General features: G+C 41.4%; 1 protein-coding gene across 1 annotated transcript; it reads right to left on the reverse strand.

Annotated features, from left to right (window-relative positions):
* Nucleotides 1-618: 618 nt before the first annotated feature.
* Nucleotides 619-15906, reverse strand: evplb (envoplakin b). The gene is made up of 22 exons (XM_067571034.1): nucleotides 14526-15906; nucleotides 11903-12002; nucleotides 11225-11379; nucleotides 10918-11041; nucleotides 10669-10800; nucleotides 10505-10546; nucleotides 10219-10380; nucleotides 9801-9908; nucleotides 9516-9611; nucleotides 9302-9412; nucleotides 7962-8108; nucleotides 7722-7876; nucleotides 7518-7615; nucleotides 7215-7387; nucleotides 6900-7078; nucleotides 6660-6798; nucleotides 6345-6538; nucleotides 6097-6247; nucleotides 5887-5970; nucleotides 5664-5795; nucleotides 5465-5557; nucleotides 619-5350 (listed from the first exon to the last, which is right to left on the reverse strand). The coding sequence occupies exons 1-22, from the start codon at nucleotides 14564-14566 to the stop codon at nucleotides 1874-1876; spliced, it is 6093 nt and encodes a 2030-aa protein (XP_067427135.1). The 5' UTR covers nucleotides 14567-15906; the 3' UTR covers nucleotides 619-1873.
* Between the last annotated feature and the right edge of the window lie 156 nt (nucleotides 15907-16062).

Consider the following 16062-nt stretch of genomic DNA (forward strand, 5'->3'; position numbering starts at 1 on the left):
CAGGAAAAGGAGATTTTAGACTTAAATTTACATTTTATGTGAGGCGCACTATTGATAGTCTGCATAGGGAGGCAAATCCAGAATCTGGAAAACCAAAAAAAGACCAGATAATTTGTGGATTTTCTCATTACACTTATTGGGCCAGATAAGCTAGATAAGTGTTAAGCATGCCTACTGATAAGGTGTTGAGCTATGGTATTACATAAAGAACAGCAGTTCCAATGTCTGCATTTGCCCTCACAACCTTTTATTAGATGCGTGCCTGATCCCTGTAGACCTGTGAGTTTGACCTTGTTAACCTCAACACACTACATGCTTGTATGTGAGTCATATTTAATCTGTATCCTTAATCCATAATTTCCAAGCATATGACTCACCAGGGTTTACCAGCATAGTATATTAAGTACAGCCATTTTGCGGAGATGCAGTTTCTAAAAGTGCTGCAGAAAAATCTTTTGATTGAACATGTTAATGCAGCATAATGTCAACCAGGAATACTTATAACTCATATATGCAAAAAGTAGGATTTAGGTCAAACCTGCAAAATATGTCTAGTTACACAGTGCAACAGATTTATTTGAGTCATACATTAATCCACCAAAACCCCTGGAGGTTGGCTGTTCTTGAGATCCTGGACAGACTATGACTGGCACCAACAATCACACAGGGTCAAAGTCAAATCATGTGTAAAATTTATTCCCACATAAACCAAACCTCTCTGTCCTTTGTTCATGCAGTATGCTTTATTTGTACAGTAGATGATTCACTGTCTTGTGGAGCAAGTTGTTTATGGGAATGGGAAGATATGCATCATAAATTGTATATTTCCCATAGTAATATTAAGAAGACTAAGTGTCTACAGCCATGCTAACAACTCTGTGAGGCTGTGCTTAGAAACAATGGTGCTTTCAGCTAAATGCTAACATCAGTGTGATGTTAAGATGCTGATGTGTAGAGACGGCTCATATTCACCATCTTAGTTCACCATGATAGGATGCTAACTTTAGCTAATTAGCACCAAACACAAAGTACAGCTGAGGCTGATGGGAATGTTGTTAGTTTTGTAAGTACTTAAATTAAATTGGACAAAGCAAGATGTAGACTTGATGGTACTAGACTAAAAGTCAGAGGCTGATCAAAGTTATCACAATTCATCCTGAGGGTGACATGAATGTCAGTACCAAACTTCATGACAATCTATCCAATAGTTGTTGAGACATTTCAAAACCACTTATATCAACCCAATGGTACTGCTACATGAAAAGTCAGAGGATCATCAAAGTATTTAGGACACATTGTCTGACTATGAATGTCTGTACAAAATTTCATGGCGATCCATCCAGCAATTGATGAGACATTTCGGTCAATTGACTGACCGACCTTCGTTACCATCCCTAAAACCACGCTGCTAGCATGGCTAAAAACCAGATGTCAGAATGAAGACAATCATTTGATAGTAAACATTGTTACATGTGTTGTGAATGCCCCAAACCTTGTCTACTGCATGAATTACATTGACTCAATTATATGCATGTGTTGTAATGATTTAAACGTTAATATTTCAAACAATAAGAAAAAAATGAGTGCATGGCTTGTGGAGTTTATTAGGCATTTATGCAGGATTTAGCTTGAGAATGCTGAAAAAAATAAACATACAAAAAAAAACATTACCCTCATTTTTACAGCAAACACAAAAATAGTACTGAAAAAGACAGATCCACGTGTGCAGTTTCACCCCAAAAGAAATTTTTTGCAGCGTTCAAATTGTGTATAAACATATCAATTTCCATTTTTTTCTTGACATGTGTCTGTTAGCATTATCATACACCCTTTAGCATGTGACACATTTCAAACTGCACATCTAGACTTTGTTCTAAGAGGAATTAAACCGAAAGTTTGAGTATGACGGGGCATCTGTGGCATCGGTGGAGGCAGCAGGAAGCATCAGGAGCCCTGTGATGATGTCTCTCCTACACCGGTCCATTGCCTGCTTGTATGATATCTTCTCCTTTGTGATGGGGTCTACCAGCTCTTTTGTGTGGGAAGACACATCTATCAGGTTATTGGCTGTTGTGTTGTCAATGAGATTGGTGGCCAGAGCTTCTTGGACAGTGAGCCGGCCAGCTTTAGTGGGATCTACCAACCCACCAGTCAGGTACTGCGCCTCCATGTACCTCCTGGCATTTTCTTGGGGAATGTACCCTTTCTGTGCTGCCGTTCCCACTGCCAGACGCTCTTTGGTCACAGGATCCTCGACTCCAGTGAAGGCCTTCTGCGCATTCAGAAGCTTGTACATATGTGTTGAGTCAATGAGACCATTCTCAGCTGCCTTGTGGACAGAGAATTTGTCCTTTTTGGTGAAATCAACAATTCCACCTGAGGCTGCCTGTGCCTCTAGCAGCTTCAGAGCTGTGTCGGTATCTATGAGCTTGCGGGTCATGGCACTTCTCACAGACATACGGCTTTCAGTGGTGGTGTCAAAAATACCAGAGATTGGGAAGTGCTCATCACTTGCTGCACTGAGGTTGTCCAAACTGCCACTATGGTGAGCGTTGAGACTGGTATAGGAGGACCTCAGAGAAGTTGGCATGGAGTTTAAGGGAGAGGCTTGGGTGGGTCTGGTGGGTGATCTTGGGGTATTTAATTGAGGAACATAGGGCTTTTTGGTTTCCCCTGCAACAAGGAGGGCAAATTCAGAAATGGGCATTTTCCCTTCCTTGTAACGGATCACATCATACTGGGTCAGGCGACCATCCTTGAGGGCATCCTTGACAGAGAACTGCTTCCCAGTCTTGCAATCCTGCAGAATTGTTGTATCCCCATCTGGACCAGTTGAAGTGATTTCCTCCCAGTCACACTCAAGCTCTGACAGGTGAATGTACTGGTTGCGATCAATTAGCCCTTGCAAGTAGGCATCATAGGGAGCCAAGTCTTTGCCAGTGTCCGGATCCAGGATGCTGATCCTTGTGGAAAGATTAGTCTCTCTGGTGTGAGTTTCAGACTGGTCGTCTTTCTTAATGCTGCCCTGCAGTTCAAGGATGAGCGTCTCTTTTTGGTGTATTTTGTCTTTTTCATTCAGGATGTCTTTCTCCAATCGTTGTATTTCAGAAGATGTCTTATGACTCCTCTGCCATGCAAGCTGGTTTCTCTCACTCATCAGCTTAGACTGTTGCTGGAAGGCTATGCTAATGTCCTGTCTTTCAGACTCTAGCATTTTGAGCTGTTTGAGGAGATCCTCCTTCTCTCTCTGCAGAGCATCTTTGTTGGTAATGAAAGACTTCTCCTTCTGAGAGGTCATAGACGTAGTTGTCTGGAGGTGGCTCATTTTGATGTTGATGCTCTGAAGGTTGTCTTCCTGGTCACGCCTGAGATTCCTTTCCTGCATGACTAGCTCTCTTAGATGTTCCCGTTCAGCCTCCACTGCTGGATCTTTCTCTACACGAACAACTTCTCTGTAAACAACCTTCTCAATTGACTTCTCCTTTTGCAGAATTTCCAACCTGAGTTTCAAGTTGCAGATTTCTCTCTCTAGACGACTGATATTGGTGCCCTCACTATCCATGTCAACACGAATACCTTCAGTGAGTTTCTCCAACTTCGGGTCTCTCTCCACTTTCAGGACTTCCTCAATGATGATCTTTTCCTCAACGGGTGGTGGAGAACTTTCCAGCTCAAGAATGCGAGATTTGATTTGCCTAAGCTCCGACTCTACTTGAATCTTCTTCTGGCGATCGTCCATCTGAGCCAGGGTATGCTCCTTTTCTTGAACCAGGGGTCTGAGCTGTCTAACCTCTAATTCAAGCTTTCTACGGGCTTTAACTTCTTCATCCAGGGACTTGTTCAACTTTTCATGCTCCAGGATCTGCTTGGGGTCCTTCTGAAGACGCACCACTTCCTGCATTACAATCTTCTCCTCTGGCTTCTGCCGTTCAAGAACAATGTGTTGGTTCTGAAGGTCAAAGAGATATTCCTCCACACTGCGGCGTTGTTGTATCTCTTCTCTAACATTCCTCCGAAGTCTGTCAGCCTCTTTCTCAATGAGAGGGTCATTCTCATACTTGATGACCTCTTTATTCACTAGCTTTGTCTCCACCTTGGATTTTTCAACTTTCAGCTCATCTCTTTCTTTGCGTAGATGAGTCAGCAGCTCTAGGATGGTGTCATAGTTGCCTTGCAGACGGGAGACTTGGTTGTTCAGCCTTTGTAATTCCCTGATGACCTCTGGGCTTTTCTCCTCCTTGATCACTTCCTGGGTTACCTCTTTGTACTCCACTTTGGGTTTCTGGGCACGCAGGGTAGTCAGAGTTGCCATCACTGTGTTGATTTCTTTCTCTAGATCGGTACGGTTTCGGCCAGACTCCTGCAGCTCTTTCCTCAGACGCACCAGTTCGACTTCTGTCTCAGGATCGACTCTGTAAATCTCATTGATGATCTCCTTGACCTCGACTTTAGGCTTGAGCTTCTCCAATTCACCATAACGTAGTTGTAATGTGGTCAGGTCCTTCATCAAGATAACGTTCTGATCTTTCTCGTCTTCCAAGGCCATACGTACCTTGTTTGAATCTTGGAGTGTTTCTAGATCTTGTTGTATTTGCTTCACCACCTTAGTGACTACCTTGGGTTGGATGGTGGGAATGACCCTCTCAAGAGTGTTTATCTGGCTCCTTGTGCTGAAAATGCTATCATTGAGGGACTTGCACCGGGATTCCTCCTCTGCAATGTCATTCTGGAACGTGAGAACAGCTTTCAGCATCTCTGGATCCTTTTCAAGCCTCACCACTTCCTTCTTCACAACCTTCTCCCTGATTTTTGGTTTCTGCTGAGCCAAAGTCGTAAGCTCAGTTTTCACATGAACGGTCTCGGTGTTTCTTGTTTTAAGCTCCAGTTGTATCCTCTGCATCTCATCTCTGATCTTGGCTGCTTCTTTTTCAAGCTGAGGGTCTCTCTCATATTCAGTCAGTATCTTGGTCACCAGTTTTGGTTCGACTTTGGTCAGCTGTGTTTCCAGTTTCATTACCTTCTCACTGATGATTTCTATGTCTGAATTGGTTCTTGACCTTTTCAATGATTCATCCTGGATCCTGTTTTTCAGGGACTGTAGTTCCTTCTCCAGTTTGGGGTCCCGGTAGTACTGCACCACCTCCTTCTCCTCTAACCTCTCCACTCCTCTCCTGCTTTTCAGAGACATGAACCTCTTCCGGTATGTTTCAAGGTCATTTTCAGCATGTAAGCGCCTGGTAATCTCCTCGTTCAGGTCTTTCTTCAGGCTGTCACTAACCTCCACGGTCTTCTTTTGGCTCTGTAGCTGCTGTTGCTGACTGACGACTACCTGACTTACTTTCTCTTCATTCTGCACATGAATAAAATAAAGAATACAACAATGATGATTTTGTGCACAACACCAAGAATTATTCTACCTTAGCATTGCTGTCGCTCATGTTATTTTCATTCCATCATAGCATACCCTGGCCATGATATTCTTTGCTGTCCCCAAGTGACTGAGTAGCTGGTCATTTTCTGCAGACACCTCAGAGAAAAGGTTCAGTAGATCTTTCTCCTGTAGTAGAAGCAGAAGGCAACATAAGTTTAAAAATTGAAGACAAAAAAGTCAAAATGTTAGAGAAAAAGTAGAGTCGTCTTAAAACAGTTGTCTATCACTGTACCTTTTTCTGTACAGCTTGAGCCATAGTTTGACGTTTCTTTAGAACTGGTTCATCATCATTGTCGTCGTCATCATCAGTATCATCAGCATCATTCAGAGTGCCACGGTAAGTGTTTGACTTAACCTCATATTCCTAAATGGAAATACATTTGATACAGAAAGATTTAGTACTTGGGAGGTGCTAGTCTGCTCTATTTCAGTCACAAATGGTAAATGAAACTCACATTTAAGACGTTCTGCAGATCACGGGAAAGAGCCTTGACTCGGTTTAAATCCCCTGATTTCTTCTCGATGTCCTCCATCACTCTCTAAACAAGGGACATTTTAACAATTACAACTGATAAGACAAAGCTGCTGAAACAGACTTGAGTTTGTTTGTTTGTAGATGTTGGAGACAAGTTAACAGGGTATGTAAAAGAAATACTTCCACTCACCTTCTGAGAGTTCTGCTTGGCCGTTATTTGTGCCACATCATCAGTAGGTTTGATCTTGTTATTGGGCAAATTGACCAAGAAGAAATCCAGTGATTGGACAGCATTCTGGAAGTCTTGGTTTTGATTGGTTGCTTTTTGTATGAGAGCAGACCTGAAGAAAAAAAATAAACAACACTAATCATTAATGACAAATCACAAAAACACACATACATACAAGTACAATAATGCCATATTTTTATTTTTCTCACCTCTCTTGGAGCTGATTGTTGACAGTTGTGTAACGGTTCTTCAGATGTTTCACTTTATTCTCCTGACGGCGGATGTCGGGGCAGTATTCATTGAAACTCTGCTGCAAGGAGCTGCATGCTTGCTCTGTCAGGTCCAAGTCTTTGCCCAATTTATTCACCTCATCTTTCTTTGAGGCAACATCCTTATGCATTACCTGTTTGATGGCGTAAGGAGAAAGAACAGAGATAAATTTAAAAAAAAAAACAAGTTTGGATCATATGAGCCTATCCTGATCTTTGTTAAAACTTTTTTGGTTGCATTATAAAGTATAACACCTGGAGCTGCTGGTTGCAACTGGGGAGGGCATTCTGTTGGTCAAGAATGGTGCCATCTTTAGCCAGTTTCTCCTCAAACCCAGAGACAGCGTCTTCCACATTCTGCATCTGCCTCTCTAGGAACATGGAGGCTATAGCTCTGGTGAAAGAAGGAAAGAGAAAAACAGGAGGTAATGATAAAAACTGGAAACTGAATCATTTGTCGAATGAAAAATGTTGTAACGTAGCTGATCTTCTCACTTTTTATTATAAAGATCAATGAGGGTGTTTATGTCATCGATCTTGTTGTCAGCAGCACTGAGTTTGATGGGCAGGGTAGAAGCGGTGGGTCCCAGGGGTTTCTTGGCCAGAATAGGGTCCATCTCTCTCTGGACCACAGACTTTTCAGACTCCAGCTTCTTTACTGTCAGAGCAGATTTCTGGAGGGCAAGTCATGTGGTGTTATTGATCACAACAAGTCAAATGTGAACATGCTAAGGACATTTAGAACATTGATAAGTTAATGAAACTGTAGCAGAGATCATATTATTAAAGCATGATGTTGCTCATGTTCACCTCGTTCTCTTGCTGCCTGTTCGTCAGGTCTTGTATTGGGTTACGGTTGTCTAGAGGGGTCCTCAGTCTGCTCAGGATTTCTTTTTTATTCTGATCCAGGGCATTGTTGATATTGTCAAATTTATTGGCTAGCTCTGCAGTTTTAGGATCTTCTGGGGCACTGGCTGCAGTGGCTGGGAAGAAGCAAAGACGACCACATTGAAATAGTGTTAGACAAGCCCAAACATTCCAGCAAAGACTCTTTTATGGTCTGAAAGTTATTGAAAAAAAGAGGCTGTTCTGTGAAAATGTTTTTCTTCTAACCTGCCTTCTGAGGGCGAACCACTTCCACAATGGGGTTTTTCAAGGAGGCCAATAGAGCAGATCTACGGCTCTTCAAGTCTGTAAGCTCTCTGTCCAGACTGAACACACACAGACACAACGTTTCATTTAAAATCATCAGTCAGGGGTTAAGCTTTGAATAATGGAGGGAACACATACCGAGGTGTTGAGTTTGTCACTTTATACCTGTTTACTTTCTCCAAGGCCTCAGTATTAGGCGGTGGGGTCATGAAACACGCACCAGGCAGGGTTTTGATCTTCCCAGTGCTGTTCTGAAGCTCCCACTTTTTACTATCCGAGTTGGACTTCAGGATTAGCTCCTCACCACGCCTCACTGTGTCCTAAAACAGACAGAGAAGATGATAAATTAAAGATGACGTCCCCAAGAATGTTTTCCAAAATTTTGTCACACTTGTCTTCTCTTACATTTTCATCTTCCCAGTCACACAGGGACACTACAGTAGTGTGTTTGGTGGGCTTGATTCGACGTAACTTCAGAGGCTTGACATTGCTGCTGAGCTCCTTGAGGGCAGCTAAGCGCTGCTCATTCCTTTTCACTGCTGGTTCATCTCCCTGAAAGTATTACCAAATTAGTAAAAGTTACACAACTGATTTTGCTGATCCTATTTAAAGCAGGTTAGGGCTGCAAACTTTAAAAAGTGCAGCCAGACATCTTCAACTACCAGAGTCTTGCTCCGAGAAGCAGATTTACTGAGATAACTGGATGCTGAGTAAATCTGGTACATGGACTCATCTAAAAAGATCTGTTCCTGATTTGACTTATGTACATGTAAATTCAATGTATAACACAATATGTATAATTGGAATGAGAGAAGTTTTAGCCTTTTATATGCATTTGTTGGAAAATTTGATCAAATATTACACCACTTCTTATTTTTTGCATTTATCAGGGGTGCAAACAACAAGAAAAAAGCTGACAATGATTTTGTTTCCAATCACTTTCCAAACATCTTCATTGTCTGCGCTGGTCAGTGTGGAACTAATTCTCCTTGTTATGTGTTTTCTCCAATGTTCCTCATCTACCAGCAGTGGACTTTCCTGCTCCAGCTCGGTGTTTTTTGTTTTGTTTTTTTCATTTCTTTGTTTCAGCTAATTTTGTCATTCATTCCTACTTATTGATTCCTATTTAAATATTATAAATATATTTGACTCTTCTAAATTTCACAGATAAATTGCTACAGGAGAAATAAAAGCTTTAACATGAATAAAATTAACTTTTAAAAAAATGTTCTCTAGAATGAGTAAAATGTAAGGATTTTATTAATGAACAATATAGCAAAACTAGTGTCCGATTGGCTCTTCCTGTCCGGAGTATACATTTGATCAATAATCTGATCCCTTAGGATGCTGCTCTAAGTGTCAGTAGCTTAATAAATGTGTCTTATTCCTCAAACTCAGTGAAAAACGTTTTTTACTTCTAAACTGGCTCCTCAGAGCATCCTGAAATTTAATTTGGTTAATAAATAAGGACCTTGATCAATAGGTCAGTGTTGAGGAGCAAAAGCTAGTCTTTGGGTTGATAATCAATGTATGACAAAGGGTTGTAAATCGTCTTTTAATATATTATAGCAATCTGCAGTATTGAAACCTACTGCAGGTTTCAACAACATGCTCACATAAAATCTGTAATCATGTATCAGGAAGATTTTTTTTAAACTTTTTTGCAACACCTAGAGAACTCAGAGTAATGTTTCTATACTTTTGTAGAGCTGCATAGCAACCATATCATCAGACAACACTTGTACCTCCAGTGCCATAAGGACCTCAGGGTTGCTCTTGGCAGACAAAGACTTTGGGTCCAGAGTGGATTTGAGTCTCTCCAGGGACTCTGACAGTGTCTCTGCATCCAGCTGGAACTGCAAAGAACAAACATTGTTGTTCTTAACAATGTGCTGAGGTGAACAGGAAGAAGAAATATTATTATAGTCAGTCATAGTGTGGCAGTCAGAGACCCTCTACCTTCTTGTAGTCTTCAATGTTGTCCAGGTGAACTTCCTGTGCTAGACACAAGTTGAGAAAGGCTTGCCACTCATTCTGCACGGCTTCTTTGTGTGCCTGACAAAACACAAAAAAATCACCTCAGTTCAGTTAAATTCAGTTCAATGTAATTTGATAGAAGTATAATTGATCATATTCTGTTTGATATGATTTCCATTTACTCAACCATAAGAAATCTTATGTCATAGACGTCTATTATGATTTATCACAGTCATTATACATTTCTAAAGTCTGACACAGATGTACCTTTATTGTTGGGCTGCAAGGGTGTTTCATTTCAACCAGACGGTCTCCTTCTGCCTGAAGCTGGTTGACCTCTTTCTCATGTGCTAGCAGTCCATTATTTTTGAATTTCTGCACACAAACAGAAATAACAAATAGGGATGTAGAAGACATGAAATTGTGTTTCAAGTATTCAAATCAAATTCTCCCAGCAGCTAAGTAGTTACTATGTGCCGTACTGGTTACACCAGTTGGGTCCCTAGCTGTTACAACCGGCCAAGAGAGGGCAAGCTGACAAATGAAGTTTCAATGTTATTTTTTAAACTGAGCACATCCCTCTGATCACAAGACAACACAGTAAACCAGGAAATTAAAAGAAGTCATCACATCTCACCAACTGGACACATGCACTACTTTGGGATCTACATGAAGTGTATCTCACCTCGTACTCCATGCGGATGCCTGGGGGGTCAGCCATCTGGTCACTCCAGTCTCTCTGGAGGATTCTCTCCTGCTGGCCTGACAGGTAGACCAGCTCCTTACTGCAGCTCTGCATGTACTCGTACAGAGAGGCTAGGTGGCTGCGCCTCTGCTGGGAGCTTTCCTGCAAAGCACACAAGATGCATTATACACAAACGGTATACATATCCCTCTGAACATGACTGAACTCCATCCAACAGCACACATTGAAGCCTCAGACTCAATAAGTGAGAAAAACAACAACTCACAAGAAGTTTGTCATATTTCTCCTTGATGGCGGCGTACTCCTCCTATGAACAAAGAAGATGTAGAAACAGGAAAATGTTTTTACTCGGCTGCCACCTGAGAAACCAACATGATTCATCCTGCATGTGTTCTTGCAGAGTGTGTGCATGATGTATTGTGTTGTTACCTGTGAGGTGGTGGTGCTGGGATGCATCTGGGCGCTGTACGCTTCGATCTCCTGGTGCAGAATGTTATGTTCTGCAATCTGCTTCTCTACATCATTCAGGTTGAGGCCGTATACTTCTGCCTTTAACTGTTTCTGTAAAACACAACAGCTGTTAAACATGTGAACTTAACAAGCATGGGGAAGATGTTCAGTGACTAAAACTCAAGATTGACTTGAATATGTTTTGTGCTCAATGTTGCATCAACTGACCAGTTTTTCATCCAACACAGGATCCCAGTCGATCTTTTGTGTCAGCACCAGATCTTGCACCTGGTCATACAGTTCCCTGTAGGTCGCACAGTCCCTAGACCAGCGGTCATGGAGATTTCTCACACTGAAAGTGAAAAGAATCAGACCCAGTCAGCAGTGAGAAGACGGGAGGAGAGCAGCAGAAAGGGAATGTGGAAATGATAGTTTGTTGCATATCTTGATGTTATGCAATGAGTTTCAGGTGAGTCTGCTGGCATGCGTGTGTTTGTATGTTTTCTTTTTGTGATGGTTCAGAAAAAAAACTCACTCTCTCTCTATCTCATTAGTCTGCGGGTGCTGCAGCTTCTTGGCCTTGTCCACATCCATGAAGAGATCCTTCAGCAGCCCCTCAGCCTCTGCCAGGTTCTCTGCATTCTCCTTCTGGTAGATCAGGGGTTGATTCTTCCCATCGCGCTCTGTGTCCTACACAGGAGCAAGAAGAGACTTAAAATTGTTGTTGTTGCATTAAAACCTTTTAGCTAAGTAGAACAGACTTGATTTATGTGGCTCTGAGCTTATCTAACTGATTATGAAAAAGCTTTTCAGGTGAAGTTTTGGTGTTTTTGAATTGATTTATAGTGTCTAATCTCTTTAAATTAGAAGCATAGTATGAATATGTGTACTGTATATACTTTATGCATGTGTGCAAGTGTGTCTCTTAGAGCTCAAATCTTCATAACAAAGCAAAAAAGGAGATTTTACAAAAAGCATAGGTTCCAAAACAAAGCAAAACAGACTTTTGCACACTTTGTATTTTCACCATTAGTGGCAGCATGATGCTTCAGGTCAAAGAAAATGCCTAAGTTCCATTGCAGGGATTTCCTAAAGAAATCAAGTATGTGTTTTCAAGAATCAAGTTTATCATGGTAGCCGAGTGATACGTCTTCATTTTCGTGATCTGAGTGTGACCTCAGGTCTCCAGCTCTGGTGTGTGTGGACTTCTTACCAAATGCAGCAGCTCCTCACATTGCAGGATATTCCTCTCTACTTGGTCTGCATTCTTCTGCATGCGAGCAATCACCACAGCCAAGTCAGTGGCCTGGCTCCTGCGTAAAAAAACACACCCAAGAGAAAGATGATGGTGAAAATCCTTCTGACCAATGACACAAATTGGAACTTGAGTCTTGAGATGTTTGTTTGCATGATTGGAGGATATTAACACATTAGGAAACACCCAGAAATGCAAGCAGGTACTCTTGTTACTTTGATTAAATCGCATGTTGTGTATTTATTCTTAAATACATTCTAAAATCAAACAGAGCTGCTTTGCGCTTTTACCCGAGTAGTTTTGAAGACAAATAATGTTACTTGTGCTCTGTTACTGTGTCAGTCACTGCCTAAATGAGACATCAGACATGTGGAATGAGAGGACTCTATATCTGGTGTTTTACATGTGAACATAAAACCCACTGAAAGTCCGAACAAAGAAGATTCCTTCACTTGCTCAGCATAATTCTTCATCGGCATGTCACTCATGAACACTTTCTGTAGACGTGTTTGTGCTCTCAGGGTGTTTGTTCTGTCATTCCACCTTCTTACTCTGGCACACCCAGATCAGGACCCAGAGGATAGATTGGGTCCCCACACACCCTCATCCCCTCCCATTAAGTGGTCAGGAATGTAGTCTGTGTGTGACACAGACATTCCTCCTGAGACAAACCTGTCACACTGCACCATTCAGCCCTTATCAAATTAAATGTTGTTATTAAATTCCAGAGTAGAAATGACAGTTGTAGTAATTATGTCAGACATTATGGCTCGCACAGTAGTAGGCGGGGTGCTGGAAAAAGATGACTTTTTTTTATTGCTCCTTTACTCATTCAGGCGCTTATCTGTGCTGGAAATAGCCAAGTCCAACATGTGTTCATTCACTGCATCCCACATTGCAAACATAATGTCACCATAATCATTAAAGGACAAGTTCTCAGTTTTTCATGTCTGTCTTAAAACAACAGTCAGGCACCCAAATGAACAATGATTTTTGCTGTAATCATTCCTCCTGTTCATGCTGGACATTAAAAGATATTTTTCAAATGTGCTTCCAATGTAAGTGATAGGGGACAAAATCCACATTCTTCCTGTACAAGGAACAAAAATGTATTTAAAAGTTTATCTGAAGCTGATATGATGCTTCAGCAGTCTGAGTTAGTCAAATAACACGGATATATTTCAAAGTTAGTCTTTTTAGTGCCAAAAAGTTTTTGTTACAATCCTTCCACTGCATCTCAACAGGAAAACAAAAAGAATTTTATTGTAAAAAGAAAATAACTTTGGAAGATATTCATCTGGATTCATATTGGCTTTAGATAAACTTTTAATTACATTTTTGAACAAAACACTGTGGATTTTGTTCTCCATCACTTATACTGAAAGCACATTTGAAAGGGATCTTGTAACAGCCAGCATGAACAGGAGGAATGATCACAGTAAGGAAAACCTGTTTCATTGTTCATTTGGGCACCTGACTGTTGTTTTAAGACAGACTTGAAAAATTGAGAACCTGTCCTTTAAGAAATTTTTCAAGTGTCATGCATGTGTTGTATACCAGAAGCAAAGTGACTGTATTTAGGCAACAGACTCACTCGCTTCCATTCAAGCTTGATCGTCACTGTGCTGTTTAAGACAAACAGACCAAGCAGCAGGAAGACCCTGCCCTGCCACTCCTTCAGCCCTTCCTGTCTTCTGTCACTCACAATCTCGAGTCTCTCAGTCGCACGGCACACCCCTTTGTGAGGGAGCACTCATGTATGTGTCCCCCCCGGGTGACAGCTCGCACCGCAAGGAATGTGGAGCAAACACTTGCTTAGTCACTTTGAGAGGAGCGGGGTTGAGGTTGCACAATTTCTACACATTTATCGCCATTAGGAATCTCATAAAAGACTCCTCTACTCAAACACTACTCACCTGCCCAACCACTGGTTCCTCTACACAGCAAAGACAACAAGTTACACATATAATATTTTCTCTGTTGACTTATCAACTTCATGAGTCAGAAATCCGGCTTATTGGCTGGCATTGCAAACAGATTTAGTCAGTCAGTAAACTTTGATGATACACCCCTTGGACAAAGACACAAACGTGCTGTGGTTCAGTACAGGTGTCAGGTGAGGTGACAAGAATCAGCAAAGTAAAATGGACTGTGATACTCAACATCTAAGAACAGTAACATGGTGGTATTATGAGAAAAAAAGACTGTGACATTACATATTGGAGGGAGAGTTCATTCATTTAGCCAAGAATGAATGAAAGGCAGATATTTGTATAGAATATAACAGTTGGATCATTGTTGCTTTCATATTGCACCTGAGTCCTGTGTTACACTTTGTCCAGAGAAATAAAACAGCTCCGTCCTGTGCAAACATTAACAGGATCATAGTACAAAAAATGCCCACATGCAGCATGAACCACATTTCAGGTCAGCCTGTCAGCGGAAAACAGTGTGAGGCAGCAACAGAGGAGAGGAGACGAGACAAGGAGACAGTAACATAACACTGGGAAACCTGACACACACACACACACACACACACACACAGACAGAGAGAGAGAGAGAGGAAACTGTCCAAACTCACTTGCTGATCTTTGCAGGACTGTTATCCTTATGCTTCGACATCTTGGGAGGCTGTTCAGGCCTGCGTCTGTAATCTGAGTCCGAGTGTGTTTCTTCCGACTCCTCACTCTCTTCTCTTACTCCTCTCTTCGTCTCCTGCGGCGTCTCCCCTCAGTTAAAGAACGTCCACCTGTTTCAGCTCCTCCCAGGCCAGCAGGTGTGTCGTCAGTAAAAGCAGCAGAGGAGCAAACCGGGCGGACCTGTTTCACACACACACTCCAGCCGCTTCACAGGCCGTGAATTTATATTTCTAGGAGTTTTTCCTGCATGTGTTCATTCTTGTGATTTTTTACTTTCTAAGAAATGTGTTGTTTTTAAAAAAAAAAGTGTGATCAGTAAACAGGTTACGAACCCTGAGGGAGCAATATGAAGCTCCTAATATCACACTTTAAGAGATAAAAGTTCAGATGAGAGTCTGAGAGTTTTTTTCCTTAGTTTTTGTCTTTCTCTACATAACTGGCTAGACATGGTCTATGAACCTGATACAGCTGCAGCTCTGGTATCAGGTCCATGAAACACAAGACGTGACAGGACATTATAAAAGACTGACTGTTTCCACTTATACATACAATCATGGTGGAATGTAGCAGAACCAGTCACTCGATGGCTGAATATCAGATCATCATTAGTACTTTACACATGACAGTAAATGTCTCATTTCGATTTGTATGTGCCATATATCATTATTTGTTAATATGAGCTATATAATACTTGTCTCTCAGAGTTGTATAACTTGTTATCTAGTAGATTTGTACTTGTACAGCATCAAAATACTAAGGTAGTTTTTACACCAGAAAGATGACACACTGTAACAATGTTAACCATCATAGAAATAAAGACAGATGGGGCACAGAAGATAATTGTGAAGTAGAAAAAGGTTTAACTTGTTTTTCAAAACTGGATATTTTCACATCTGATTTTTGCCTGATAGACTTCATGATTAAGAACTTGTTAATTTCCAAGTATCAGTGCTTATCAGACACACACCCTGTGGAATTACCTTTGATAGGAGTCAAGGTCTGGTTTGAGGAATGCTCATTTCTCTCTTCTGCCAAAAAAAACCACAGATAATAGAGACAGCAGAGATAGCATACATAACTACAAAACATGTGTGTTTGTTTTAGCAAAAATATGCTCTACTTTATTGTGTTTATGGGAGTTGGAAGCACCTCAGCTTGAAGAGTCAAACAATGCAACTTCATACTTCAGTGGGAAGAAATGAGTTCAGCATGCTGCTCCGTCTCATGCTTGCAGTAGGTGTGTCTGACGCACACCCAGAGCTGTTACTCCTTGAGCCAACACCTTCATACCTGCGGGGAGAGGGAGGAATGAAGGACAAGCAAGAAAAAGGTAAAAAGGAACCAAGATGACACATGACAGTATGTGGACACAGTGGAGTGACGAGGTGCAGGGTAGTCTCACTTGGCCTTGATCTTTCTCATCAGCTGTACTCAAGTAAATATCATAAATATTCATCTTAGTCATTAACTGACATTAAT

Source organism: Thunnus thynnus, chromosome 17, assembly GCF_963924715.1.
Source record: "Thunnus thynnus chromosome 17, fThuThy2.1, whole genome shotgun sequence".
Taxonomy (NCBI): Eukaryota; Metazoa; Chordata; class Actinopteri; order Scombriformes; family Scombridae; genus Thunnus; species Thunnus thynnus.

Excerpts from the sequence above, each read along its gene's own strand:
- evplb (XM_067571034.1), bottom strand. The coding sequence starts at position 14,566 with ATGTCGAAGCATAAGGATAACAGTCCTGCAAAGATCAGCAA. Across the intron at positions 10,801-10,917 it reads CTGTGTTGGATGAAAAACTG|AAACAGTTAAAGGCAGAAGT; the intron begins GTCAGTTGATGC and ends TGTGTTTTACAG. Across the intron at positions 9,612-9,800 it reads CTTGCAGCCCAACAATAAAG|GCACACAAAGAAGCCGTGCA; the intron begins GTACATCTGTGT and ends GTGTTTTGTCAG.